This window comes from Anopheles merus, chromosome X (assembly GCF_017562075.2).
Source record: "Anopheles merus strain MAF chromosome X, AmerM5.1, whole genome shotgun sequence".
In the NCBI taxonomy this organism is placed as follows: domain Eukaryota; kingdom Metazoa; phylum Arthropoda; class Insecta; order Diptera; family Culicidae; genus Anopheles; species Anopheles merus.
In genome coordinates this window covers 15,126,904-15,138,754 of record NC_054081.1, presented here as the reverse complement: position 1 = coordinate 15,138,754, position 11,851 = coordinate 15,126,904, and the positions used below count along the sequence as shown (strand labels likewise).

Here is an 11,851-nt window from a genome sequence, read left to right as displayed (position 1 = left end):
AGTCAGTTTAGAATGTAAACATTGTTATTCATCGCGTGCAAAATGTTATTCGCAAAATGTCGATCTGACATTTCATTTACGTCATAATAATTTTTAATTTCTTCAGCATGATTTTCAACATTTTACCTGTGAAAGGGTGATGCGATCCGGCTTCAAACCCCTTTCAAAAAGATGGCGATAGACCATTGAAGTGTTGAAAATCATACTTAATAAATTACAAATTATTATAATGGAAATTAAATATCAGAACTTCAATGCGAAACCATATAAGAGTACAGAGGGAAGGAATAATGCTCTCAAAGTGAAGAAAGTTCCACTATGTGGCTATCCCACCAACAGATGGCGCCACCAGATTTTTTTGTTGCTATTTTTAGAATGAACGAAGTCTTTTTTAAAATAAGCTTAATCCCAAATAGCCTGCTCGTACTCCATAGCTGATTTGGGGCTGTTTAACGAAAAATCGTTCCGATGTCGTACTTTGTGGCTGATTAAGAGATAGACGGTACTTTGCGGAACTATGGAGCTTTTTAACAGGCACATGGTACTCTTTGGAACTTTGCGGCTGATTAGCACTATGTGTAGGGTTCATGATGGAACTTGAAGGCTTGTTAAGAAAGCGTACCGAACTTGGTGGAACTTTATAGCTTTTTAATGCATGACATCGGTACAAAGTGGCTCTTGTCAAATTATCAAAGTCTGACGCCGTCAATCATCTCATTGCTGCTGCACAAGTTAGATTAGTTAATTGAAAAAGGAATATTGAGTGAAGTGATTGTGATTGTACAGTAAATTGTGTGACATTTTGTATAATTCATGAATATTTAGGATTTAAAAATATACGCATGAACACAAACAAAACAAATCCTGTTGTTTATTTCATCGATGACCCTTGCTTGAAAATAAAACACAAAGAAAAATAATCCCGGCACCGTAGCATAAGGAAGCTGCTTAAGCGCTGTTTGAAAGACTCACCTAGAATTTTGGTGCTGTTTAACTACTGCAAAAGGCGAATTCGAGCAGCGATCTTTAGCGTGCCAAAATGAGCTTCTTAAGCAATTCTGGCTATTTGGGATGTTGCAAATAGCCAGCTGGAACTCTATAGCTGATTTAAGGCTATTTAAAGAAAAATCGTTTCGATTTCGTACTTTGTGGCTGATTAAGAGATCAAAAGTACTTTGCGGAACTATTGCGCATTTTGACAAGCACTTGATACTCTTTGGAACCTTGCGGCTGGTTAGCCTGATGTGTATGGTTCGCGATGGAACTTGAAGGCTTGTTAATAAAGCGTGCCGAATTTGATGGAACTTAAGAGCTTTTTAATTCATGACATCGGTACGAGCTGGCTCTTCTCAAAGTATCAAAGACTGATGCCGTCAATCATCTCGTTTCTGCTGCCCAAGTTAGGTAAGTTAATTGAAAAAGGAATATTCGGTGATTTGAATGTGATTTTTTTTGTTAACTATGTAAAATTTGTGAATTTAAAGAATTTTTAGATTTTTATAATAAACATACACATACAAAAAATCTTGTTGTTTATTTCATCGATGACGCCTAGCTTGAAAATAAATCACAAAGCAAAATAATCCCCGGCACCGTGGCATAAGCAAGCTGCTTAGGCGCTATTTAGAAGGACAACCTGGAACTTTGATGCTGTTTATCTACTGCAAAAGGCGAATTCAAGTAGCGATCATTAGCTTGCTAAAATTTGCTGCTTAAGCTATTTGGTAATGGACTTTCACCCAAACTGCGAACTATTCTAGAAGTTTCCACTCCAGCATTGACAAATAAAAAAAATAGACAAATAGTTCAACCTGTCACCGTTGTTGTCAACCACTGCATTTCTGTATGTGTAGCACTGAAAAAACTGATCTAATTTTTACTCTTTTCTAATCACCTTGAGACAAGGTACAAACCTGATTTTGTAAATTTTGTTGCTCTCGCGTAGCTAAAAATGATCCTTTCTCGGTTGCCCATCGAACACCACGCAAAAATATGTTGTTGTAATTAGTTGAATTAAATTGCTGCTTCGCACTACTATGAAACAATCATACACTGGGGTGGAAGCGATTCTATAAAAATAATACAAAACGCACCTTGGCACTGTAAACGGCGGCAAAGCGGCGGATCCCGTTTGACGTTTTGGTTCCTGCATCTGTCGAGCGCGCCTGACAGTTGGCATGTTATTTTCGTTTTCTTTGTTCCTGTTCCAAGTGCATTTTGCATGGCACAACATCAAAAAAAAGGGACACATTTGAGTGAATGCGTGTGCGCGTGTGTGCGCTCATTGTGCGTATCGTCTTCTTGTGGCGTTTGCTTCCTTGCTTGCTTGCCTGCCTGCTAGATCACGGACGGCTCAGGCGTGCGTTGTAAACATCGAGGTGTACGGCTCGCCAAACAAACCGTGCAATTGCCGTGCAAAGTGAAACTTTCCGACCGTCCAGCTGCTGCCCAAGTGTGAGTCACCTGGCAGTGAAAGGGAGGGAAATCAAACGCACACCCGTCTCTGTGAGGGGGGGGGGGGGCAAAACAATCTCCAACCCACCGCGCAACCTGTGGTGGACGCGGGCACGGTTGGAGGTGACGGTGGCGCTAGCCAAAAGTGAAGACACAAAATAGCCCACGAAAACGTTTTCACGAAAGTTGTGACACGTTTCTAGTGTGTGTGAGTGTGTGTGTGTATGTATTTGCGTGTATTTAAGAGTGCCCACAAACCCCACATCCTGTGTCTGTGTGAGTGAGTGTGTGTGTGTGATTTTGGGAGGTGAAAGGTTGCGCGGAGTGCACAGGTGTTGCAGGAAGACGGTGAGAATCCGATCTAATCGTTCTACCAAGGCCGCTAGAAGTTTAACAACAGTGGTGTGTGTGTGTGTGCGTGACCTTTCCGTAAGGCGAAAAGGCTACGAAGTTACTTACTCGCGCGAAGTTGCTAGCATGTACCAGTGCGGAGTCGCAGTAGCACTGTACGGTCATTGAAACGGCGGCCCCAGTACACGGATACGGCCAAAGGGATAAGCTACTATCAACCACAACCCACCAGCCCAACCCAAACCCGATTATCCTTCAACCCAAACCATGACTTAACTGTTGCGGCACAGTGCTGAGAGAGCGATGGTGCTTACACGAACCGAAAGACTTGTTTGGTATGCGTATGCAGCTGCAGCCGGGCAGGAGGAACGGTCAACATTCCGGACTAAACATTAATCATCCTTTTTTTCGATTTTCCCTCCTCTTTTTAGACGTAAGACGAGACAGAATTTACACACCACCGCACCACGGACAAAACACATAGAAAGAGGCAAACCAAACGATGGCGAAGGAATACGACTATCTGCTGAAGGTGCTGCTGGTCGGCGACAGTGACGTCGGCAAGCAGGAAATTCTCTCCGGCCTGGACGATGGCTCGACGGAAAGTCCCTTCTGCAGCGGTAGCGGCAGTACGTCACATTACTTTATCTGCCAGCCTAATATATACTAGCAACTTACTACCACTACAACCATTTTGCGGTCTTGGTCTGCTGCAGAAGTGTTCGAAACTGTTCTCGGTCAAGGACGCAAGCCTCCACGCCAGCTGGCCAATTTCGACCTGCCATGCACGCTTCTGTCCTCGTGGACGGCACTTAAAAGCACTTAACGGGTTGAGTTGTCACTAGTTACATGCGTATTACATGACCAGCACGATAGTGAATCTATGTAATGTGTAAAATGTCTTTGTAGTGGCTCCTCCAATGTTCTTTCACTCATGAGGAGTCAAAGAAGAAAAAAACGCCTTTCTAACTATCTTGATCAGTTTGGCCGTTATTTTAAAAGTAACCATACATTTTGATCGTCGTTTTATTTTATAGTAAACGACTTTAAAACCTATGGAGATATGGTTTGAGTTGTGTCGTTGTTTCGCCAATATTCGTCTAACAACAAATCGGGGTGAGGAACAAATCGATCCTGAAGGATTAGGAAAAATATTGTTCAGGCGGTATTCAAAACGCCAGTACCCCTGTAGTTTTTGCACAGACTGGTAACCTTTTCGAGCTGCGGGCTTCAGTAGTAACAAAATTGTCTTTGTCGGCGAGTCTCATAACAATTACAGTCTTTCCCGGAGTTACGCGAATAATACGTTCCAGGGACATTCGCGTTACTCGGATTTAATAATCTAATCAAATTTGATAATCTAATGGTCATTATTACTTTGTTTCATACGATTCATGTAGAAAACTCGGTTATTTCTGTGAACTTAACCGATTTAAAACTTTTAGCAAAACTGCATTTTTTTGTGGATTTGGCAGTTGTTGGAGGAAATTGTACCAATTTGACGAATGAATTGTCAAAAATAAAATGTCGCGTAAGCGGATTGTAGATTTGAGGGTTATGAATCAATCGACATCTTTAAAGCCTTATTCGTGCTTATAATTTTGATGAAATTTGCTTATTTTTGAAAAAAAAAAATCTGCGGGACAAGACTTTCACACACAAAACAAAATGTATCATTCTAGGAACAATGAATTTGGGAAATATTAAAGACAACACTAAATCAATCGATCATTTTTTCAATAACGACAACGATAGTGAACTACAAATATCTTCTCGATACTAATAATGATAATATCTGTATATGCCCGTTTTTATCAGCACATTTGCGGGCCTGGAACCAATTATTTCACTTTTCATTCAAATCATATAGAAAAGAGCCTTCCGTACAATGAGTTTTTCGTATAACAAGTGAGTCACTGGGACGGATTAACCTCGATACGAGAGGATCCACTATATTTTGACGTGACTGGCACAGGTATAGTGAATGTCAAACAGTTGGCAGGAAAAAAAATGTGGAATCGAGAAAATAAGCATACAGAATATATATCTTTAGTAATTCCAAATTAAAACATAACAATGTATTGCATTGAAGCAGTTATTCAAATACCATTTTTTTGTTTCTTTTTTCTTCAAATTTTTAGTTTGTTTCGAGTTTCTAGCCGTGTTATGCACAATTTAAACTACAGTTTTTGTTCTCGATCTGTGAGAATTGGGGCAGAACATTATTGGCACAAGAAGAAATGAACGAATATAAAGGGGGTTACTCGGACTGCGGAAGACAATCGTTGATCAGATCGCGATAAAGAAATATAGTTATAGTTTTTCAAATAACATCAAATAAGCTCTCAAAACACATAGGAACAAAGTACCGAGAAAATATTTATACCACCGTAAGCTGAGGAAAAGTGAAACGTTGTTTCGTGGGTTTAGTTGAAATAAACTTTTTTTTTGTCAGTGAAAAATCCAATTAAAAAAACAACTTTTGGGGTAAAAGAGCCACCTTTGTTTGGGGCAAGTGTACTACTATCACGGGCTCGGAGGTGTGAAAATGTAAACATTGTTGTGGAGTGTAGCGGTACGGTGCGGTATTATGAGCGGATTCCGTCCCGGACAGACAGACCAGTAACTTCCATGTTACGGTACAGTTTGTTGTCCAAAAATAATTCATTGGTGACATGTAGACAAGTAGGATTACATGTAGACATGTAGGATTACATACACTAGTGTATCACACGCGTAAAAGTATCCAACTATCCCAGAAATTCGTTTATTTTATCCAGGTGGACGCTTTGCCTCATACGGGTGGCACTCTTGTCCCTTAGCCCAAAAAGCAACGTCTTTTCCGAGCCCTTTTAAAACGCTTCAAAAATAGTTTTGTTTGCACTTATTGCAACTGAAACTCTTTAATAAGAGAGTAAGTAGGTGTAAAATGGCTATGAGATTTAAATCGCCTTTTGATAAACAAGTTATAGTGAGATATGATATGAAATGCTTAAGGTGGCACACTTGTCCCAAATTCCGCTACTTAACTTCTTAACAACCTTGGAACCTTTGGGGCTGTTCTATTCGTTTCGAGTCGCGTCGTTACCTTTAGCTTGAGTGCTCCTTGAAAGTAATATCCTGTGTTTTAAGTCTAGTAGAGAAAATATATCGAAACGAGCAGTGATTGTAGTTGGCGTCAAATGTCGAAATCAAATTTTCTAAGACTATCGTAAAATACGTCGTCAAGATTAAAACGTAAACTAAAATGATAAGCGATTTCCTAGTACAGGGTAAAAACATAAAAAATGCAATTGGTGTTTTTTTCTATATCTAATATTTAAATTGATTTTAACGGATTTTGAGAATGATTTAGTTTAACCAATTTAAAACGTATATACAAGTTTCTATTTTTGTTGCTTCAAACTGAAACATTTTACTTTTAAATTGGTAAAATATTGTTCTCGATTAATTTCCCGCTGTCGATTAATCGACAGAACACGTCGACGATGTCAAGCGTAAAGCTCTACTACAGAGATGTCAAACTGATGACCCGCGAGGTCTTTTGGTTAGGCCCGCGACCGCTTGAGCCAAAGTTTATTTGTAGAAACATTTCTGCTTCTATAGTACATTTCAGTCAATTCCGGACTCCTGAAATATGAAGAGATTTCAACTTCATCTTCGCAGGTTTCTCTATAAATTGTTAGATCATGCATCATCATAAAGCCTTATCGGATTTTTCTTACCTTCTCTCTATGCACGAATGCATAATAAAGTTGAGACAACTCGATTGCTAGAATCTAATAAGCCTAAATATTATTTTTCTGGATGTTTTGTACCGCATCCACTAACCTTCTTTAAATTGATCGCTTTAGTACCAGTGCTTTTTTGATGAAGCTTGGTGCCGTTTCCTGTTTCTTTCATCAGTTCAGTATCAGTTGAAAAAAATGTTCAAATTTTTTTACTTAATTATTTCTTCTTCTTCTTCTTTTGGCTCAACAACCGCTGTCGGTCAAGGCCTGCCTGTACCACACTACTTGTGGGTTTGGCTTTCAGTGACTTATTGATCCCCCCATAGCAGGATAGTCAGTCCTACGTATGGCGGCACGGTCCATTTGGGGCTTGAACCCATGACGGGCATGTTGTTAAGTCGTACGAGTTGACGACTGTACTACGAGACCGGCTCTATTATTAATTAACTTAATTATTTACATATAAAAATATTTCATTGCTTTTCTTATCAATCGTCCTGCTCCATCTATTTCTCCGATTAATATCTAGAAAGACTCTGACAGTTGTAAACTTTTTCCCACGACCTAACAATGGGTTCAACAATGGTATGATCAACCATCCCGAACATACCACTGACTATCCTGCTATAAGTAAAGCAATAAATGACTGATAGCCTAGCGTCTCAGCGGTTAATGCAGGCTAGCAGGGAAGTGCTGCAATATGCAATATGAACGTTAATCAGAAATACCATCACTCTGGAGACCGAGATCGATAATATGTGCATCTCTTTGTTCCTCTTACCGTTTTTCTTTAGCATATAATCTAATTAAGAGACTATCTATGTATCTTAAGCAATGTTCGTTCTTGATGCTCTCAGATCCGTTCCCAGGCACCCTTGGCAAAATACCTAGTCAGCGCCCTCTCCCTCCCTAGTAATGCGATTGTAGCTCGGTGAACAGTGTGTTAGCCGTTTTGGGGCTCTCTTTTATTAGAAGCATGCGGTACCAGTTTACCGCATATTCAAATGTGGCTCAGTATCAATGATGCGATTGACATCGATATGATCAGTATTTTACTCTAGTTCACTATCTAGTTTTATACAGCTTGATGAGTTTTCGAATCGTAGGTTTGATTCGTAATTGAAGTAATTTTAATTTAATTTAATTTAATTGAAGTAGTTAACCTGTACGATTGTTTCATTGTATAAAGCACATGGTGGCCGGTTAGATATATATTATATTAATATCGACCTTACACACCTCTTTAAATGTATTGATTTGGGCGATGTGCGTGCTTATCGTAAATAATTATTTGTATTCTTCGGATCAATAACGGTTGATCCTGTTACTAATTTAAAAAAAAAATATATAGTTTCAACTCGTTTTTAATTTGCGCAGACGCTCGCGGGCCTCATGTGAGAGTTGATGCACAAGATTTGAAACTTGCTACCACATACCTCAGTAACAATCTGTTGAATTTCGTGTTTAAATAATACACCTGCGAGCTGGAGCTGGGCATTAAGAATGTTTTGCTGTTTTGCTACCAACCTACCGACAACTAATTTCTGTCCCCCCCCTCCGGCTTACCTCATTGCAGCGGCGCACAAAACGACCACGATCCTTCTCGACGGCAAGCGCGTGAAGCTACAGATCTGGGACACGTCCGGCCAGGGGCGCTTCTGCACGATCATCCGGTCGTACTCGCGCGGCGCCCAGGGCATCATCCTCGTGTACGACATCACGAACAAGTGGAGCTTCGACGGGCTGAACCGGTGGCTGAAGGAGGTGGAGGAGCATGCGCCGGGCGTACCGAAGGTGCTGGTCGGCAACCGTCTGCATCTCGCGTTCAAGCGGCAGGTCGCGGCCAAGCAGGCGGAACTGTACGCCTCCCGGAACAAGATGGCGTGCTTCGAGATATCGCCCCTGTGCGACTTCAACATCCGCGAGTCGTTCTGCGAGCTCGCCCGGATGGCCCTGCACCGGAACGGCATGGAGCGGATCTGGCGCACGAACAAGGTGCTGTCGCTGCAGGAGCTGTGCTGCCGGAGCATCTGCCGGCGGACGAACGTGTACACGATCGACAGCCTGCCGCTGCCGCCGTCGGTAAAGTCGTACCTGCGATCGTACGCCCTCACCTCCTCCCAGTGCTTGAACACGGTGCTGAACAATTCCGCGTCGATAGCGAAGAATCTCAAGTGCAAAACGGCCACCTCCTACCATCTGAAGCACAACGTGCGCAACGGTTGCGTGATTTCATGATTGTCGTTTTGGGCGTTGGGATCCGCCTAAGGGCGGACGCGCGATTGCGCACTCTAGCCCACGGTTACGGTGGTCTTGTATGTACAGGAAGGATCAATTACTTCAACCGCACACATCCGCAGGCACCTGCACACACATGCATACAACCACACGACCACACACGTACACACAGTCAGGCAAGGCTGTAACTATATAACATGATACGGATGGAGAGAAGAGCGCACATTGCTTAATCTATTGTCTTTGGGTTGGTGTGTGTATGAAGTGAATGTGTGCGTGTGCGTGTGTGTGTGTGTGTGTGTGTGTGTGTGTGTATGTGTGTGCGTGTATGTGCGTGCGTGTGTGGGCGAGTTTGTATTTTTTTTTGTTCGTTAAGTAAGGCATTATTTTAACACCACTTGCTCTTGATCCTCAGAAGTATTTCTTTCATTGTTGCTCTTCTCTTCACAACTAACACTATTACCTCACACACGTGCTCGGTGCGCAATGAGTGGCCGCATGGCCAAGCCAAGCACACTTACCGGTTAGTTAAGTGGCGCTACGGCAGGCAAGAAAGGATAATAGGTGCGACAGTGGCACACACCCCGATTACCTCTCGAAACTAATATTACCACCACCACTATTACTACTACTACTACTACTACTACTACTACTACTACTACTACTACTACTACTACTACTACTACAGCCACCACACGCCCATTCGGGCATTCAGCTAATAAGCCCTTGTTAGATTTTACGCGTCAGCTTTCATCGGATTTATTGGTCAAGCGATGTTTTTCGGCTAATGTTTTGGCGCCGCGGATGATTTTCACCTCATCTTTGTAAACAAAAAAAGCAAAAGATCTGAAACAATTATATAGAAACCCCATCCTTACGAACAATAGTCACGGGAAAATCTGTGCTGTTCTAGAAAAAATAGTACTTGAACCAACTGGTGGACGCTATTGGGTGCAGGTCTCGTGTCTCACACCATTTTACATCACGAAAGGGCGAGCTCGTTTGCTCCGAACCGAATCAAGAAAAAGAAACAAACAAAAAAAAAAACACTTCTTAAGTGATGTTTTTGTTTACACACGTAAATGCACACCTAGTTCGTAGATCAGTCCCGTAAACTTTATCTACATCGTGTCTATTACCATCTATATTTCTGCGCCCTACATTCACCATCCCCTTGAGCGACTTTGGGCACAAGACAAGAAATGAACCAAATACTAATTTTATTAACACTTCGTCAATATATTACATTATACAATAACAACAACAAACAAAACGAAGAAAACGAATTAGTCGAGCACACACACTGTCATGCTAGGCGCACAGAAACTCTCCCACACAGCTACAGCGAAGACGTCAGAGACGATTAATAGAAAGATTGTGTGGAATTTAAGTTTTTTTTTTATTTTCTCGATGCCCGGAGGATTTGTTGCGATTTTGTACGTCAAAAAGCAAAAATCAGAAAACAAAACAAAAAACCGGCAATAAAGAGCAGAAAGGGATATCGACTAGACTGAAGTCAGCAGACGATAGAGAGATAGAGACGATGATTGAACACAGAAACATAGACTGCAGCAACTTCCCTTTTGTGGTGTCACGCGTGCGATGGTCCCACCGTCGCGAATGACGGAAGCGTGTTTTTTTGTATTAGTTCGTTTCGTTTTTTTTTTCGTTTTGCTATGTATAAAAAGCGTATATATATAGGTTAAGTACATGTCGGCACCACAGCAGAAAGTCATTCTTTAGCTTAGCTACTAAAAAACCCTCTTAACTAACAGAAAATGAAACAGAAAAAAATACAGATCATCCTAAACATGTCGACATCTCTCCACCCTCGTAATCATCCCGACTAAAAAAAGAAACAAAAAAAAAACAAATACACACAAACGCGCTCCAATTGCGCTAGGTATTGATAGTTTCGCGGTGACGTTCTACTGGGGTTGGTGTAGGTTTAGTGCGTGCTCTAAGGTCGTCTGTGAAATCACACACGCTAGTAAGAAAACGATTAGCAAACAGGCGAGAGATGCCTGGCGTAAGCCCCTCCATGTTGGAAGGATGAAAACTTTTTCTACAATGTATTTTTTTTTACCTACTCGAGAACGAAGGTGGATGCCCGCGTTTGGATGCACTTTTGCCCCACCGCGTGTGTGTGGGTGTGTGTGCGTGTGTGTGTTTGGATAAATTCCATTAATATGCTTATTCCAGGTGCGATAATGTTCAGCATTAAAAATGATGTACATTTAAACTCAACATAAAAACATACACATACAAACACAAACACGTGATAACACCGCAAATAAAATCGCGCAAATAAGATTGCAGACGGAAGAGGAACAATACATTGTTACACAATGTTTAGCAAGGGTGAAAAACAAAAAGTCATACACACACAGAGAGACGCACGCACGTAAAATAAGAAAAAAACAGTACAATCAAAGTTTGATTTTGTTTTTATGAAGTTTTTTTCTTCTTCATTTGGCTCACTTTGAATAGTAAGTGCAAACAAAAAACGGAGAACAGAAACGCACAAATTCCAGCATGTAGTAGAGGCAACAACATGGCACGAAGAAGAGGGAGAGAGAGAGAGAGTGGGTGGTCTGAGACTACTGAAAGCGGAGGAAAACCCAGCATCAAAACTCTGTGAGAGACAGGACAAACAAACAAAAAAAAAATGGAGATTCAGCGTTTGGAGCTATGATTTCAATTTATTTATGAGGTGTTTTTATTTCTTTAAGTAGCAATTTACGATACAGTACGGAAGGAAAATAAAGAATATGAATGAATTATTAATAAAAAAAGAAAATACGAGATTGTGTATATATTTCGGGTTGAGAATGTGTCAAAGAAATGATGTAACCTCGTTTTTTTAATCTATTATGCAGATTGAATGAAGGAAAGCATTTTTTTCCAATCTCGAATGTTTTTCTTTTATTGATTTATTGTTTTCATATCAATTGGTAATGAATAATTCGATTAAAAAATTCTCATATATAGGAGAAGGCGGGTCAAAATGGCACATGGCAAAGTGATTTATCCAATGGGATACAGAGCAAAATCCTTAACATGCTCTGTATCCCATT

At 40.9% G+C, this 11,851-nt stretch overlaps 1 protein-coding gene across 1 annotated transcript; it reads left to right on the top strand.

Annotated features, from left to right (window-relative positions):
• Positions 1 to 2,169: 2,169 nt before the first annotated feature.
• On the top strand, positions 2,170 to 11,211 carry LOC121592450 (ras-related protein Rab-40C). The gene is made up of 3 exons (XM_041913900.1): positions 2,170 to 3,140; positions 3,237 to 3,434; positions 8,113 to 11,211. Exons 2-3 carry the CDS (start codon positions 3,308 to 3,310, stop codon positions 8,772 to 8,774), a joined length of 789 nt encoding a protein of 262 aa, XP_041769834.1. The 5' UTR covers positions 2,170 to 3,140; positions 3,237 to 3,307; the 3' UTR covers positions 8,775 to 11,211.
• Positions 11,212 to 11,851: the final 640 nt, after the last annotated feature.

What these genes read in the sequence shown, in the direction of transcription:
- LOC121592450 (XM_041913900.1), top strand. Translation starts at nt 3,308, where the DNA reads ATGGCGAAGGAATACGACTATCTGCTGAAGGTGCTGCTGGTCGGCGAC. An exon ending in CTTCTGCAGCGGTAGCGGCA is followed by an intron (nt 3,435 to 8,112) that starts GTACGTCACATT and finishes ACCTCATTGCAG; the next exon opens with CGGCGCACAAAACGACCACG.